Source organism: Podarcis bocagei (assembly GCF_964188305.1).
Source record: "Podarcis bocagei genome assembly, chromosome: 11".
Lineage (NCBI taxonomy): Eukaryota > Metazoa > Chordata > Lepidosauria > Squamata > Lacertidae > Podarcis > Podarcis bocagei.
In genome coordinates this window covers 10,491,723-10,510,178 of record NC_138136.1, presented here as the reverse complement: position 1 = coordinate 10,510,178, position 18,456 = coordinate 10,491,723, and the positions used below count along the sequence as shown (strand labels likewise).

The following is an 18,456-nucleotide window of genomic DNA, read 5'->3' as shown; positions in this document are numbered from 1 at the left end:
ACGACTGTTATGTACTGAAGTTCTCACTCTGGGCCAGCAGGTGGATACTGTAGATAGTTTTCACTCAGGTCCGCATATGCAAATAAGGAATTGAAAATGACGTTCAGTGATTGGATAGTTAAAAAAAGTTGTTACTGTTGCTTTGTAGTTGAGCTCTATATAAGCAGATTGGCTGAACCCATCAGTTCTGTTCTGACCTCTGAATAAACAAGAGCTGTCTGAAGAATCGCTGTGTTGTCTGATATGTTCACCCACAACTTAACAACGACAGCTCAGGGTTTTTTTCTCGCCCTTCCCTCCTGACTTGCCTTCCCTTCTCCACATGGGCACAGCCAAAGCCACCTCCCCTGTCCCCGTCTCTCCTTTGTATGTGCTGCCATGCAAGGAAAACACTGCTGAAGTCTCTCCTCCAATCCCAGTACAGTCATACTTTGGGTTACAGACGCTTCAGGTTGTGTTTTTTTGGGTTACGGACGTGCCAAAACCCAGAAGTACCGGAACGGGTTACTTCCGGGTTTCAGCAGTTGCGCATGCACAGAAGCGCTAAATCACGCTTTGCGCATGCACAGAAGTGCCGAATCGCAACCCGCATGTGCGCAGATGCGGTGTTGTGGGTTGCGAACACTGCAGCTTGCGAATGTGCCTCCCACATGGATCACGTTCGCAACCCGAGCATCCACTGTAGTGACCTTCTGTGGACAAGATGGGCAAATAGCAAGGAGAAACTGGGACTGCTTCCCCAGTAATAATAACAATAGTAATTTATTATTTATACCCTGCCCATCTGGCTGGATTTCCCCAGCCACTCTGGGCGGCTTCCAGCAGAATATTAAAATACAATGATTCATCAAATATTAAAAGCTTCCCTAAAGAGGGCTGCCTTCGGATGTCTTCTAAAAGTTTGATAGTTGTTTATTCCATAGGGTGGGTGCTACTACTAAGAAGGCCCTCTGCCTGGTTCCCTGTAACCTCATTTCTCACAGTGAGGGAAACGCCAGAAGGCCCTTGGCGCTGGACCTCAGTGTCTGGGCAGAACAATGGACGTGGAGACGCTCCTTCAGGGCCAAGGCTGTTTGGGGCTTTAAAGGTCAGCACCAGCACTTTGAATTGTGCCTGGGAATGTACTGGGAGCCAATGTAGGTCTTTCAGGACTGGTGTTATGTGGTCTCAGCGGCCGCTTCCAGTCACCAGTCTAGCTGCCACCCCAAGCTTGCCCCAAGCCTGGCAAGCTGCATTCTTAGGGCTTTGTGTGCCTCATTGCACCGCCAGGGACTGCATTCTCCTATTTTATTCAACCTTGCTCTTTAGACTGTAAGTACAGTGGTGCCCTGCAAGACGAATGCCTCGCAAGACGGAAAACTCGCTAGACGAAAGAGTTTTCCGTTTTGGAGGTGCTTCGCAAAACGAATTTCCTATGGGCTTGCTTCGCAAGACGAAAATGTCTTGCAAGTTCCTGCAGGTTTTTTTTTCCTTTCCCCCCTTTTTCTAAGCCGCTAAGCCGCTTATCAGCTGATCCGATCAGCAGATAAGCCGCTAAAAGCCGCTAATAGCGCTAATAGCGCTAATCCGCTAATCCTTCAATGGGCTTGCTTCGCAAGATGAAAAAACCGCTAGACGAAGAGAATCACAGAACGGATTCTTTTCGTCTTGCGAGGCACCACTGTAAAGAGATGATTCAAACACTGTGCAGGGAATATGGCAGGCCTACACAACTTCAGTTACACACATTTTGGAATGTGCCATGGATAGATAACTTAATCATAGGGAAATTTTAGCTAATCTTCCTCTTGTCCAGAGAGATGATGTTGTACAGCTGGAGTCAGTAACCCAGCACCCTATCAGTGGCAGACTTTGGGCTTTAAAATGTAAGCGGTGCCATGTGCAGCGCCAAAATTTGGTGACCCCCCCCCCACCTCTTGCCTTCCATTGTTCACCTTTGTTGTGACACTCCCTGCTACATCTTCTCTCTTGGGTGTGGGGCGCGGGTGGTGCTGTGGTCTAAACCACTGAGCCTCTTGGGCTTGCTGATCGGAAGGTCAGCGGTTCGAATCCCCGTGACGGGGTGAGCTCCCGTTGCTCAGTCCCAGCTCCTGCTAACCTTCAGCACCCAGTGCAAATCAGCTTGTTGCTATCCTCCAAATCTACCTCTGTGGCAGATGCCCCAGACTCTTATCTTTCGTTTTTATTTTTAAAGTAAGTCTCTAGCCCTCCTGGAAAGAAAGTAGTGGGGTTTATGCTTGTTGTCAGCTGATGAACAAACTCATAGCCTCTTTTAGAACAGCCTTCACTTCAACAGATCTGGTCTGTTTTCTGCTACAGCTCCAAGGGAGAAGGATGTAGTTAAATGTTGATGATCCATTTTGCATGCGGAAGGTTCCAAGTTCAATCCCCGACAACTCTAGGTAGGGCTGGGAAAGACCCTTATCAATCATCCTGTAGAGCTGCTGCCAGTCAGAAAATACAAGACTAAGTTCAATGGACTAACCATCCATTGAAAGCAGTCTGATGAGAGTTGTATCTGGAGGCACCAGGGTAGTGAAAATTGCTTTAGGGCAATGAATATTGTACAGTTTAAAAAGCAAAATATAGAAAGTATAAGACCTTTCCTTTCTGTCATAGTAGACATCTGTGTTTCAAAATAAAACTTAGATCTCTGGATTCCTTTCCTTGCTCCTTAACGGTATTATGTTATGTGCCAGGTTTAATATTTTGCTTTATCATCCTTGGGTAGAGAACTTGCCAATAACGTTTCCCCCATTGATCTGCAACATAAGGGCTGCAAATTGTCTCCCGCCCGAAGCTGCTTTTTGCTGTTCTGTTGACACACTGCCACCATCATTATCGGAATGCTACCTGGTGTTTGGACATTGGGAAATTTATGTTTAATTTTATAACGGCGTTTGCAATAGTATTCTTGCAAATAAGAAACAAACAAGTGTGTGTTGTGATTCAAACACTTGAGTATCATAATGACTTTGTGATGATAGACGGTTCACTGAAAGGCTCCTTTGTAACAAATTGGACAGTATTCAAAACTAATAATTTTCCTGACTTATGTTTCCTTTGTATCCATTTATGTTTGCATTTTATTTGCAAACCGCAAAAACTTAAAAAAGAGTTAATTAATATTCTTTTTATTGTGCCTTTGAAATCCTGAAAGCAAATGTTTTGTTGCATAGAAATTACAAATTACTTACTAGACTAGATGTATTATATTTATGGTACACTGGACTTCCTTTCCTGCACTTTTTAAACTGAAGTCTAGCCACCTCAAATAAGATTCTTCATAAATACATTTTCTTATATACAATAATGCTGGACTTGCCTGAAAGCCTTAAGTGGCCTTCGTCTATTCATTTTATACATTTCTCCTTAAAAAGTAATATCACTAAGCAGTTTATCCATTGCTAACTATGAGACTCAGTGAGGGGGGAACCAATTTTGTTAGAATAATCAGAATAAGGGTCTTAAAATAAACCCTACATGAGTTTAGCCGATTACATGAGCCAATGTGGTGTAGTGGTTAGGAACAATGGACTTGTAATCTGGTGAACTGGGTTTGATTCCCTGTTCCTCCACATACAGCTGCTGGGTGACCTTGGGCTAGTCACACTTCTCTGAAGTCTCTCAGCCTCACTCACCTCACAGAGTGTTTGTTGTGGGGGAGGAAGGGAAAGGAGATCGTTAGGGAGGGATATCAAATCCAAACTCCTCCTCCCCCCCTCCTCCTCCTCTTCCTCCTCCTCCTCCTCCTCTTCTTCTTCTTCTCAAAGTGGAATGGGCTCTGTTTAGGGCTGCTGCCATCACCACCTTCGCATGGGCAGAGCACCTCTTTGTCCCAGGAGAAAGAGACGGGTTGCCCATTTGAAGGAGGCTGAGGCAGCTAGACTGGTGACTGGGAGTGGCCGCCAAGACCATATAACACCAGTCCTGAAAGACCTACATTGGCTCCCAGTACGTTTCCGAGCACAATTCAAAGTGTTCATGCTGACCTTTAAATCCCTAAATGGCCTCAGCCCAGTATACCTGAAGGAGCATCTCCACCCCCATCGTTCAGCCTGGACACTGAGGCCCAGCTCCAAGGGCCTTCTGGTGGTTCCCTCCCTGCAAGAAGTGAGGTTACAGGGAACCAGGCAGAGGCCTTTTCAGTAGTAGCGCCCACCGTGTGGAACGTCTTCCCATGAGATGTCAACTATCTGACTTTTAGAAGACATCTGAAGGCAGCCCTGTTTAGGGAAAGTTTGAATGTTTGATGTTTTATCACATTATTATTATTATTATTATTATTATTATTATTATTCTGTTGGGAGCCACCCAGAGTGGCTGGGAAAACCCCACCCAGCCAGATGGATGAGGTATAAATAATATATTATTATTGTTATTATTGCCTGACAGAGGCTGCCTCTGGTTCGTGAAGAGACCAGACCCCCAGCTCGAAGATATCCTCTTTGAGCTCTGGAGTGGGGCTTCTGAGGGAGGTGCGCTCTGGCACCTTTTAGTGTAGAAAAAAACAAAACACAGCTATAGTAATATTATAGTGCCCAGTATCAAGCCAGGTCAGACAGCTTTTGCTGTTTTTCATAGCACAGCATTTCAAAAGAACGCATGGCTAGGGAAGACAAGGAGACAAAAGAAATGTGTGCGTCCAACTTAGAGAGTGAAGCATCCATCTTACAGCTTTCAACTCTTAAAAATCATTGCCTGTCTACAGCCTGAGACATCTCTCAGGTAGGCAACTACCTATTGATGCACTATGCGAAAGTTTATCTCAAAGGCCTTCAGACAGCCAGATCATCTGCATGCTTATCTAGTGGGGAAAGCAAATATTACTTACTCAGTAAACACTGGGAATTTGTCTCCAAGAAGCCTGGGAGCACACGAGTGGCTTGCAGAGGAGCATCTTTCTGTAAAGAGGCAGTTTTTGAGGGGGCGGGGGGTGAATGGCAATGTATTTTTAGCTGCAGTTTATAATAGTCAGGATTGCAGGCAAAGTATCCCTGCTGGCATGAATTCTTTATGGATGTCAAGTGCACAATATAGAATAGCTTTATGGTAGGTGATAAAAGGTTAGGATCACTTTCCTTTTCCATCAGTAATTATGAGTGCGACAAAGGCCATATTTTGCATCCACTTCTCCAAGCTGATGGCTTTCAAAACTGTTAGAAAAATAGAAGACCACAAGGTCCTTGTTTTGTTAATGCTTTTCATTTATGATGTACAATAAACTGTCACATCAGCTTTGTATTCAGTTTTCTTCTGCAAGATGCAAAATAGCACATGGTAGCTGTACAAAGAAGTCCAAGAACCCACATTTTCAGAATAAATAAGAACTACAGCTCTTAACCGTTTGATGGATGCAACTAGTAGAGAGGAACTGCTGCTCACAGCTACCTCAACAGGTTCTCTGATTAGCACTCGGAGATTTTTAAATTCCAGTTTAATTCTTCTTGTTCCCATCCTCACCCTTCCTCTTTCTTCCCTATCAGTCATGCACAAACATGCACACATGCTCACAATCTCTAGAGAATTGTATAATAGCAAAGACAATGTAGATGGGACTATTCAGATTGGCACCTTATATCGCAAAGTTCCATCCCCCCCCCCCGTGTCCATTTGGCCCATTCCACACATTTCCTTATCTTCCAGTCACAAATATTCATGTTGTTTTGTTTTACCACTTGCCACCCACACCAGCGGGTGCAGCTTGACAGAATGTGTTTGGAGACATGTTTACCATAGAAACAACCCCAGGAAGTGTACAATAGCAAATGTTACCGGTCTCAGTTAATATATTTCACAAGGGCAAAGATAGAGGTTTGTGCTTTGGGTGGCTGGGTCAATAACCACCATTTTTTGTGGTTGTTTTATTTAATTTTTAATGCTGAGGTCTTCGCAAGAATGCTATTAACCTGACTGTGGCCTGCACAAATGTGAAAAGGAAGTCTTGTGCAAGACAAAAGCACCGATGTAGATTTTAATAAGCATTTCCTCTTAACCAGGGGTCAGCAAACTTTTTCAGCAGGGGGCCGGTCCACTGTCCCTCAGAACTTGTGGGGGGCCAGACTATATTTTTTGGGGGGGAGGAATGAACGAAATCCTATGCCCCACAAATAACCCAGAGATGCATTTTAAATAAAAGGACACATTCTACTCATGTAAAAACACGCTGATTCCCGGACCATCCGCGGGCTGGATTTAGAAGGTGATTGGGCTGGATCCGGCCCCCGGGCCTTAGTTTGCCTACCCATGCACTGAGGTGTTGAAATTGCAAGTGCTTTCAGCAAGCACCAGTTAGTGGGAATAGGCGTGCTTGTAGGTCTTGCTCAGGTGTTGACAAATGGAAGCTGCCCACCATAACAGTTTTGACAATCCCCCCCACCCCGCCCCAAGAAGTGCTGATAAGCTTCCACAGCAACAGTGACTCAGGATGTATAACAGGCTATTTTTGCTCATCAGATTTTCCATGATTAAATGTAAAAAGTACACGTCATGCGAACACTGCTAAGAAAATTTGTGCACATGAGCAGCGCGAATTCCACAATAAGCTCCCATCCAGAAGCACAATAAATTAGCATTCAGAACTAGGCTTTTGCCCAAATGATTGTGATAGTTGGCAGAATGTCATGTGAATTTAGTACTGAGGATTTAAGCTCCTCTGAATGCTTGTCTGGGAACTCTCGTCCAACCAAGGTTTCCAGATGTACAAGCACTGATGTTTAAAGATACATATGTGCACATCAGTAAAATGCTTGAATTTCCCACAACAATGGGTATACAGGAATTTTTAGAAAATACTTTTTAGAAAAATATCCTTTGAATGTTGTTTGGAAAGTATAAAAAGTGGTACAGAGTCAAGTTTGTTTCAGCTTTTACTATATATATTAATGTTTCATTATTCTACTACATTACATTTGCTCCATTTGCCTTCTTGTTAAACATTCCACAATGTTCTTAACCATAATGGGAACCTGGTGTTGACAATTTTTAACTTCTAAGCATCAGCTCATTTTGCAAACTATATTATATATATATTATTTTAAAAACACATTGAATTAGCACAAGAAAATGTTTTTGGCATCCACAGGTAGATGCTAAGTGCCTAATTTGACTTGGAAAGCAGTAGAGCTTATGAAAGTGACAGATAAAAGTGTAAGGGTTTAGCGGCAGAAATAACAAGGTGTGTTTAAATGTGCAGCATAGTGTCAAACACATCATCCCTGGGTCTGTGTTCGATTACAAATGTGTAAGGCAAGATCAATGTTCTCTAACTAGGAAATAGCCTAGTTACAAAGCAACTGGCTATTTCATGTAACAATCTGAAGCACTCCTAGAGATATCAATGGAGGAGTCTGGTGGCCTGGTTTTTAGGACATGGGAGGGTACAGACATATCTGCAGTTTGAAGGCAAATAAAGGCAAAAAACATGACATTGCTGCAGGGACGCTCACATAAAGTTGTGTCCTCAATTGATGTTCCATCAGATACGGTCGCGGGGCCAAGTTGACATTCCTACTCACCAAGAGCATTTCTGAGCAATGACTTTGTTAGTGATCCAGGCAGGTGGGCAGGCTCTTGTAGGGGAAGAGAGGGCTTTTAAGTATCCTGGTCCAAGACCACTGTGTCAGCATCCTGGGTCAAAAGGCCAGCTGGGTAGCCCCCAGCTGGATCATCTCCTTCTCAGCTCTGCTGCTGTGAAGATCCATCAACCTCTAGCTCTGACATAAATCAGTGACTCGAGCCTCCCAGACCTGAGCACACTATACTCAGCAATATGAACTGCACAACAGAAGAGGCTGAGGCTTGTGGATACATACTAAGAACTACGGATTTATTAATCATAAATCAGGACAAAGAAGCATGTCGTCTCTCCTTGCCGTCTTCTCGGAGTTCTGCTTAGCCCAGCAAACCTTGCTGGAATGTAAACAGGCATGTGACACATAACAATCCCATGCCTGCAGCTAAAGGTGGAATGGAATCTTCCAACACACTGACCCCTATTTATGCAGTATTTATAGAGCTCTGGATTGAAATTGCAAGAGAAGGGGAAAATTAATGCATTCTGTTTGCATCTATTTAAATGCACTGCATGTAACAATGTTTTCTGACTTTCTCCCTCTCTCTGCCATTAGGGGAGTTTTGGAACGCAGCCTCCTTCAACACTGAGGCCTCATATCTTCATTTCCCCACTTTTCATGGAGAACTGAGTGCTGATGTGTCCTTTTTCTTTAAGACAACCGCTTCTTCTGGTGTGTTTTTAGAAAATCTGGGAATTAAAGACTTCATAAGGATAGAACTGCATTGTAAGTCCAATTTCATATAATATTACGTATATATATATGGTTGTTTGGTTCAAGTGTCTCTAGATAGATGCATTCAGCCTAACTTTGCAATGGCGCGATTCCAAAAACTGCACAAAAATATGCGTCTCAGAGCAGCACTGGACAGAAGGAGACCTTGCTCCATCAGCCTTGCCATGGGGAGCATAAATGATATGTGTGGCCACACCATACATTTAAAGTACTCTTGTACCACTGTAAACTGTCATGGCTTCTCCCAAAGAATTTTGGGAGCTGTAGTTTGTTAAGGGTCTGAGAGTTGTTGAGGGTTCCAACAACAACAACAACAACAACAATTTATTATTTATACCCTGCCCATCTGTCTAGGTTTCCCCAGCCACTCTGGGTGTCTTCCAACAGAATATTAAAATACAATAGTCTGTCAAACATTAAAAGCTTCCCTAAACAGGGCTGCTTTCAGATGTCTTCTAAAGGTCTGGTAGTTGTTTTTCTCTTTGACATCTGGTGGGAGGGTGTTCAACAGGGCGGGCGCCACTACCGAGAAGGCCCTCTGTCTGGTTCCCTGTAACTTGGCTACTCGCAGTGAGGGAACCACCAGAAGGCCCTCAGCGCTGGACCTCAGTGTCCAGGCAGAACAATGCGGGTGGAGATGCTCCCATTCCCATCACAGAGTTACAATTACCTGGGAAGAAGGGTCAGATGTTAAATCACTCAGGAAATGGTAACTCTATACAATGCCGGATTTAGGGTAATGCCGGTGTTTCCCCAACACAGGGCGCCGAGCTGAGGGGGAAGCATAATTGAGAAGATCCATAATTGAGAAGATCTCTTTGGGGACACCAACTTTGGCCTTGCATGGGGCACCATATCATGAAAGATTGTCAAAATCTGCCCCTGAGCTCTCTGAGGGGAAATAAGCATCTACTATCAACTCTCAGTTCCTAAGGCTCTCGGGGGAAACCATGATACTGCTTTAAATGTATGCGTTTGTCTGCTACCAAGTATGGGTCTGCTATTTCCTCCATCTTTGTAGTGCACGTATCTGCAGTGTGGTTGTTTGTTCATGTGTGAGATGCATGCACTGGGGCCCCCAAAAATCGAACCACCCATGCAGTATGGCTTGAAGCCACGTTAATTTCACTCTGCAGTCTCTTAAATTGCTTAACTACATCCTTATGCAGTTATAGTGCAGGATGGCTGGTTGAGTTTAGCTCAAATTGTTTCCTCAATGTAATGGTACAAAGAACATGAATTCACTCTTTTCCCAATGTATGCCATATTAAACAACAGTGACATTACTTTGCCTTCTGTTCCTTTCTTGTGAACTGCCATAAAATAACAAATAACAGAGGGTCGTGGAGACGATAAACAACACTGTGCTGAGTTTTAGTAATTCAATGTGGAACCTTAGAGCCTTGTGGGACCTTGATGTTCCAAAATCAAGAAGGTTACATAGCAAACAGACAGTTGAATCAGAAACTGAAAAAGACATCTGAATAGCTAACTGACTGGAATGGTGATAAATTGCAGAGGGCAGGGAAAGAACGATGCAATTTTAGTAAAAGGTAAAGGGACCCCTGACCATTAGGTCCAGTCGTGACCGACTCTGGGGTTGCGGCACTCATCTTGCTTTATTGGCCGAGGGAGCAGGCATACAGCTTCCGGGTCATGTGGCCAGCATGACTAAGCCACTTCTGGTGAACCACAGCAGCACATGGAAATGCCGTTTACCTTCCCGCCGGAGTGGTACCTATTTATCTACTTGCACTTTGACGTGCTTTTGAACTGCTAGGTAGGCAGGAACAGGGACCGAGCAACGAGAGCTCACCCTGTCGCAGGGATTCAAACCGCCGACCTTCTGATCGGCAAGTCCTAGGCTCTGTGGTTTGCGTGTTGAGTTCCGCAGTGCCACCCCCCAAAAAATTCACACAGCACACGTTCATTTTTGTTTAAGGTTTTTGGCATAATTTTGGCCACAACTTTATTCAAATACAGAAAATGTGAGTGGTTGCTTAGGCATTGGTTATGACTATCTGTCCTTGCCCCCGAGGACAGAGCTGAAACTTCCGGGCACCACCGGAAGCCAGCGTGGGAAACAAGTATTGGGGAGAAATGAGGCTGGGAACTCAGTCCAACACCTCTCACCCTCATGTTCCGGTGGGGCTTGCACGGCCCAAGCCCGGCACCACGGACAAGGACAAAAGAATGGCAAGCCCCTGGATTCCTTTAACGGAATTCCCATTCGCATCATTTGGAGGGATAGGCACCTTACCCCTCCAAGCACCAATTTAACCAATGCCTAACCGCCAACCTTACAAGTTGTGACGATTTGCCACGCAGTAGGCAAAAACCAAATGGCAACAGCCAATCAGCCAAATGGCAAAATTCCTACCAGGCCCCCGCTCAAAGGCGAACGACCCCATGACAGGCATAGCAAGGTCAAATGAACCCAATAACCACCCTATAAAAAGGGAGGGGGGGCGGGTGATCCGATGCAAAACGGCCAAGAGGACGTCCCCTAGTCTAACTCCTCAATTTATAGACTCTGTCTCCTCCTCCAAATTAGCAACACCGAAAAATCCCCAGCAACCCAATTTAACCCCTTACCGGCTTGGGTTCTCCAAATTTGCCTAATCATGATGGTGGCCTGCTCCCCAACCGCAACACGTGCTCTCTGCTAGTGAGAACACGCTTTAACTCACAGCGCCACCCACGTCCCGCAATTTTAGTAGTCACTGCCAAAAAAACCACAACTTTTTGTTCCTGGTCATCTCCCATGAAAGGAGTCACAGGACCTTTAGTTAGATGTGAGGGAAGACTGTTGCTTGCACATTCACCCAAACATATCCCATACTCTATGAAGAATATGCTGCTCAACATTTCCAAGGTTTCTTTGCTTATTTGAGTATTGTGGAACTAGAACTTGATGGTTTTTTGGGTGGGTGGGGAATTAATACCCCCATTTGCTTTATATTATGCAGTGAAATGTACCTCTTGTATGAAACAGGGGACCTGCTGTGCTGTATCATGATTGCATTAGTACAACGCAGCCCAGAGGCTACTTAGGCAGATAGGTAACTGTATTCTTAGGCAGTGGCGTAGCGTGGGTTGTCAGCACCCGGGGCAAGGCAAGTAATTTGTGCCCCCTAACCCGGGGCAAGGCAAGTAATTTGTGCCCCCTATCCCCTAACCTGCTGCCGCTGCCAGCTTCTTCTTGCTGCTGCCTGGTCTGGTCTGGTGTGGTTCTCTCCCGCGCTCAGCACTGCACTGGGCGGCCGCTGCACTGTCCCTCCCCCAGATAGTCCCTCGCTCTCTCTCCACACCGCACGCCTGGCACCCACCCCCTCCACAGTGGGCGGCGACCCGGCGGCTCGGATCGGATTCGCACAGCCAGCACTGCAGTGAGAGAGAGAGAGTGAGCCAGGTAGGGGCAGAGAGCTGAGAGTGCGAGCGCCCCCCCCCAGATGTTGCGCCCGGTGCGGCTGCCCCCCCCTGCACCCCCCACGCTACGCCTCTGTTCTTAGGCATCATACCAATAATAGTGTTGCACCCGGATCTCTGATTGGTGCAATGTTCCAGGGTTTGGTTTCCTTGGCATGAGGGACAGTGTAGAACTGTGGTGTCTGTATGATATACGGTTTATTTACACATATATGCAACCTGAGCTGTAATGTATTGCCTCTCCCATAGTTGCAGACTTGGAGTCAAGCATGGCTCTGTCTTTCTGGCTTCTGCCTGGGACACCCCCCCCCAAAGAAAGCTCAGCCACCCAACTTTAAATGTGGATTTGTGCCTGGAAAGCATGGCACAAATGGCAGTCTGGATGAGCCCCAAGTGGCAGTCAAACAAATGAGAAATTAATATTCTGGGAGATAAAATCCCACAACTGGCATGAAGCTACAGAAAGGACCTCTTGCATGTTCCAGCCAACCAAGTATCCACCAATGATGGGTTGCATAGAAGGGCTTTTCCATCACATTGCAGGGTGAAGGCAGGTTGATATAATATTATTATTTCTTCTTCTTCTTCTTCTTCTTCTTCTTCTTCTTCTTCTTCTTCTTCTTCTTCTTCTTCTTCTTCTTCTTCGTACCCCACCCATCTGACTGGGTTTCGCCAGCCACTCTGGGTGGCTTACAGCGCATTAAAAAATTGATATCCTGAATTTGACATCCTGAATTTCATACAACAGACATTATAAGTTTCCCAATACAGGGCTGATACAGGGTTGATATGGGATCATTTGGTTTTTTTGCTAGAACCCAGGCTTCCTCAACCTTGGCCCTCCAGATGTTTTGAGCCTACAATTCACAGCAGCCCTGACCACTGGTCCTGCTAGCTAGGGATCATGGGAGTTCTAGGCCAAAAACATCTGTAGGGCTGAAGTTGAGGAAGCCTGCTATAACCAAGCGATGCGGTTTCTAATATCAATCCAGGGAAACCTGCATTTTTTTGGGAATATAGCCAATCCTGGTTATGTCGTTTGGGTCAGAATTGATTCTGGTTGGTTTACTGTTCAGATTAAGGAAACTTAAAAATTGCAGGGGGTATGTTTGCCTTGTCAAGGAAAAGAACTAAAATAGAATACAAACCAACACCGCTGAGAAGTGCTAACTGTCTGCCTGTCAGCCAATAAAATACATAATTTATGTAATCTACCAACTTCAAACCGGAAAGGTACATCAAAGCAAGGGTTTGAAAGGACCATACTTGAAAGCAGGAAATGGTAATGTGTTTAGATGACTGTTAAATGTATGCACAGTCATGCTCTTTTGTTGTAGGTATTAGGTAGCTTTGTTGTGTGACGAGCCTGCTATGTATTTGTGGTAATACTTTGGCCAATTGACCTATAGAGTCTCCACTGGGGGTTTCTCATATATATATATATATATATATATATATATATATATATATATATGCAGGTTTTGGTGTCTTCGGGTGTCTTCCCGTGTAAGAGTTGGGGTGTCTAGGCGACGTTTCGACGAGATATCCCTCAAGTAATTAATGAACAAAAGAAGAAAAGGCACACTAACCTGGGAACTTCCTCTCTGCCCAGAACGTTGGAGGCTATATACCACACCCCCTCAACAGTATTTATAGGAACTCAAACACTGAGATCCTGCTCTGTTCTAGTAACAAGAAGCCGAAAGCACCAGCCTGAAGATGACGAGTGAGACCTCGTCGAAACGTCGCCTAGACACCCCAACTCTTACACGGGAAGACACCCGAAGACACCAAAACCTGCATTCCTGTACCCGTGAAAATCTACGAAAGCAAATATATATATATATATATATATGAATGAAAAAAGCATCCTGTGTGTACAGTCCATACATTTGAAGCAAGTTATACTGATGTGTTGCTTTGACATACAAATCTCTGCGTGTTTCAAACCCGTTATGAATAAAAACCACTGCTCAAATTCAAAATTTCTGGTGTTAAAAGGACAGACTGCAACAGATGGAATGTTTGATGTCATTGTGTGAGGCCGTTTGAGTAAATCATGGATTCAGTTTTAATATGTTTGAATGTAAATGACCAATTTGTGTTTGACTGCTTATTAATTGTTCAAAGTCACTTAACATTTTGTGGTTGAAAATTTGAAATGTTAATGATAAATAACAATGAACAAATAACAAATTCAGGATATCATTCAATATGGTAATATAATAGGAATGTTTTAAAGCTCATTATGGCATTAATAATGGACCTCACCTTGTTGCTAACACAGAAACCATTTTATTTTGTCATTTAATCTTGTATGCCGGTCTTTTTGAAACTTCAACTTCTTAGTGTGTGGTCTCCGCCCTAGAAACAACTTCCTGAGAGTAAGCCTTGCTGAACTCCACGCAGATGTTCATAGGATCATGTGGTTAAGCTTCTGCTCCATCATCCTATACACACACACACACACAAACACACATTATTATTGGTTTTTTAAACATATAATTTCCAACAATCATATAACATAACTTCTTCTGTTATACAATGCTTTAGACTTCCGTCAACACCTCTGATGATTTTCCGTTCTTTATCACTTATTCTGCATTTCTTAATTTCTCTATTACTCTTAATTATCATTAACTAATAATTCTCCTCATAGTCTTTCTTGTAATATTTCAGATAGCCCTCCTTACAAAACTTCTTGCAGTCCGACTAGCGTAATCCGTTCGTTACCATTACTTTTCAAATAGTTCGTATATTTACACCAGTCTCCTAAGAATCTCTGGTCCCACAGGTTTCAAATCCTTCCTGTTAATTTACCCCAGCATCCTTTTTAGTGAACAAAGCATAACCACTACTGAGAACAAAACTACTTCCAAATAGGCATGTTTCTAGTGCATCCTGACACCCTGTGAGCAAAGTTTTGTTTTGGTTGTTACATTATTACAAAGGAGGGGAAACAGACAGAAAGCATGAAGCTTGGTGCAAAATCCAATAGTGAGATACCCACTAACAGTGCCCCTGCTTCCAGGCTGCAATTTTCCTTTCAGTACTGTACACAGAAGTCCAATTAATGTTAACAATGTCTTACAGAACAAGACACATTTGTGGGTCAAGTAATAATGGGTAGAGCTGTACAGTCCATTGTGTAAAATCCAGGGATGCCCTGACTAGGTGTATTAATAGATTTCATCCAAAAGCCTAATGGCTTTCAAGATCCCTTGCCTGCCCACTCCCTTCCTGACCTCAATGTGAAGTGCTGCTGTCCTAGATTTGCTGCAGTCATTCTTTCTTCTTCTGCCCCCTTCAAACTCAGTGTTGCCGCCATGCATTTTATTCTTTGCTGCAAGCCTGACGTTCATGGCCTGTTCTCCTGGTTTTGACAACACGCAGCTTCTACTATCATTAGACTATATGTGAGGTCATTGCCCAGTCCAGATTTCATGTGCCAACTGGGGATTCCTAGAAAAGCAATCAGTAAGTGATTGCTTTCCTCCCCATTCTGCATTGTCAAAGCTTTCATTTGGGTTCTGTAGGCAAATGATCTCATTGAAGTATACAGGGCATAGCTGTCAACTTTCAAATTTGAAAATAAGGGATCAGCAACCTCACCTGTCCCGGAGTTAGTCTACGGGATATCTAACAATCCGGGATAGCAGCGGGAAGCAGTAGGAAATGGTGCTGGAATAAGGGTAAAAGGTAAAGATACAGGGACCCCTGACCATTAGGTCCAGTTGTGACTGACTCTGGGGTTGCGGCACTCATCTCGCTTTATTGGCCAAGGGAGCCAGCGTACAGCTTCCGGGTCATGTGGCCAGCAGGACTAAGCCACTTCTGGCGAACCAGAGCAGCGCACGGAAATACCGTTTACCTTCCCGCTAGAGCGGTACCTATTTATCTACTTGCACTTTGACATGCTTTCAAACTGCTAGGTGGGCAGGAGGAGGGACCGAGCAACGAGAGCTCACCCCGTCGCGGGGATTCGAACTGCTGACCTTCTGATCGGCAAGTCCTAGGCTCTGTGGTTTAACCCACAGCGCCACCCGCGTCGGAATAAGGGAATTTCCTGCAAAAAAAGGAAAGGTTGACAGCTATGATACAGGGTCATTTCTTGGTCTTGGAGGACCCCAGGCAATGTGTCTTCCACCAAGTCATTTCCTCCATCTGTTAGACCTCCTCCATCCCTTGGCCCTGGTGGGATTACCTGGCAGTCAGTGGATCCAGTCTGCTGACATTCTCTAAATGTTAAAGAAAAAGAAGAAATAAATGGAGCCCGGAATCTGGCTCTGCCAGGCTGTTGGGCCCCTGGCAGCTGACCAGATATGCCAAGTCCTAAAAATATAATTGCACATTCCTAAATTTATCTTTTGCCATATTTTTTTTAAAAAACATTTCTTCATTTGACTTTTTTTCCAGTTTTAGAACAGCACCCAGAACACACTAATGATGAAATCCCTCATTGGTTTTCACAAGAAGCAGATTCATTCATTCGCATACATCAAAGTTTGTTTTTTTGTTTGTTTGCAGGCATAGTTCCAATTTGGAGTTTTGTCTTATTTTATTCCCTTGCTGGATTCCACCCGCCTTCCCATTGGGAGGCACCTCTGAAATAAAAGCCGACAAAATGCATTTAAACCAAGTGTTTTGCCACCCATAGTTCTTTTCTTAAGGCACCCTGCAATGCCAAAGGTATTTCTGTAGAACTAATAATTGATTTCAAAGAGGAGTCCTGCTTCCAATATGATTGGAAAATGAGTTTGGCTAATTGAAGAGCAGGCATCAATCATCACTTTTACTTGGACACCTTTTTCTGGCCCGTGTAGTCAGCGCAACATGAATCATAAATCACATTTGTGCTCCATGCCATGCCATTGATTTCAGTTACATCCATCAAGTAAGTGCAAGTGCTGGACAGAATGCTAGAAAGGTTAAACTTAAAGCTTTATACAGTAACACCTCTTATGAGTTTTCATTTTCAGATATGAAGCTTATATTCTTCTGCTTGATTGTCGTAAGAACTTTTTTTGGGGGAGGGGATTACTTTGACCACATCTCATGGAAACCATTTTCAGTCTGAGTGCAAACAGTAGCCTTCACTGACTAAACATCATTAGGTGTTACCCATCTTACATTGTGTTTGCATCTATTGGGCTAGATGTGCAAACTGTTAAATTAAATAGAGAAAAGTTCACCGATTTCTTTTCTGCGGAGCCCAGCCTGTTTCAGAGTCCAGATCCCCCCCAAAGGATGATCAAGATAATAATAATAATAATAATAATAATAATAATAATAATAATAATAATAATACCACCTTTATTGTCAGTGTGCAACCTGTGTACAATGAAATTAACCGAGCCTCCCTCCCCAAAACACTCAATCTCATTGCACTCTGTGTGCTTGTCACACAACACACCAACCCCAAAAGTCAGTTGCACTATATTATTTTCCGTTCAGCAGCCTAACAGCTGATAGAAACTGTTTTTTAGCTTGTTGGTACGACTTCTATACCTCCTGCCCGAGGGTAGAAGATTAAAGAGGTGCTAGCTGAGGTGTGAATTGTCCCTGAGAATTTTTCTCGCTCTCCTAAGGCAAGGATCCCTTGTGATGTCATCTAGTGGGCTCAGAGGACAGCCCATGATATCATGTGCTGTGTTCACCACCCTCTGTAAAGACTTTCTATCCGTGGTGGTCAAGCCAAAGTACCACACTGATACAATATGAGAGGACACTTTCTATTGTGGACCGGTAGAAGGAGGTCATCAATTGTTGTTTAACATTGTTCTTTCTCAAGACCCTGAGGAAATGAAGTCTCTGTAGGGCCTTCCTAACCACCTGAGTTATATTGTTTTTCCAAGTGAGGTCTTCACTAAGGTAAACTCCCAGGAATTTAAAGGAAGAGACTCTCTCCACACAACCACAAGATAGAGCTCTGAAGAGATTCTATAGTGAGATGGACTTTAAAAATCTCTCATCTTTATTGATTCTTGAATTTAACAACATTTGTAACTTCTTAAAGGTTTCAGTCACTTCTATTTCAGACAAATCAGTTCTGCCAAGTGTTCTGACAGGGATTGGACTGGGATGAAGTTGCCCCTAATCCTAACCCTGCCCTGAGTTCAGAAGTGGGGATAAGTTGGCGAGATTCATTTGACAACAGAAGAAACTGAGCCTTTAATGTCATCAGCAAAGCACTGTGGAATACTCTGATAAGCATACACCTTACGTTCCAACTTTTTAATACCTGCTGAAAGCTTTTCTATTCCACCAGTCCTATGTGGGCAATTAAGAATACATCCTTCTACAACAATTAGCTGATTTTTGACTTAAACTGTTGATATTGTTTTTATGGTATGGCTTTATGTACACTCTTTATTCAGATTATCCAAAAATAAACTTTTGTAGAAGTTCTTTTAATATTAATATTTAAACAAATATTTCCCACACCTATATTAGTAGGCAATATAAAATGCATTGACTTGTACTCTATACTATTGAGCTTGTACTAGATGGATTGGCTTCTTAATCTGTAAGACATAAAATCAGTTTTCCTACTTGCTGAAACAATCCTTTAACTAAAGGTTTATTCTAGTTTAACAACCAATTAGTCAAATCATTAGGCTGTTTTCCACTTTCTTACTGAAAGCTTATTATATTTGTATATTCAGTGTCTATATTGCAAGTATTTGTGGTATAAAGTTACACCTAGCTCCGTCCCCCC

The 18,456-nt window shown here is 43.6% G+C and overlaps 1 protein-coding gene across 4 annotated transcripts in view; it reads left to right on the top strand.

Moving 5' to 3' along the window:
* Window positions 1-18,456, top strand: part of CNTNAP4 (contactin associated protein family member 4) — a 274,373-nt gene that overhangs the window by 219,269 nt on the left and 36,648 nt on the right. For all 4 annotated transcript variants that reach the window (XM_081213562.1, XM_081213561.1, XM_081213563.1 and 1 more), the window contains one exon: window positions 8,130-8,300. In XM_081213562.1, coding sequence (XP_081069688.1) covers window positions 8,130-8,300 — 171 coding nt within the window. The remainder of the gene's footprint in view (window positions 1-8,129; window positions 8,301-18,456) is intronic.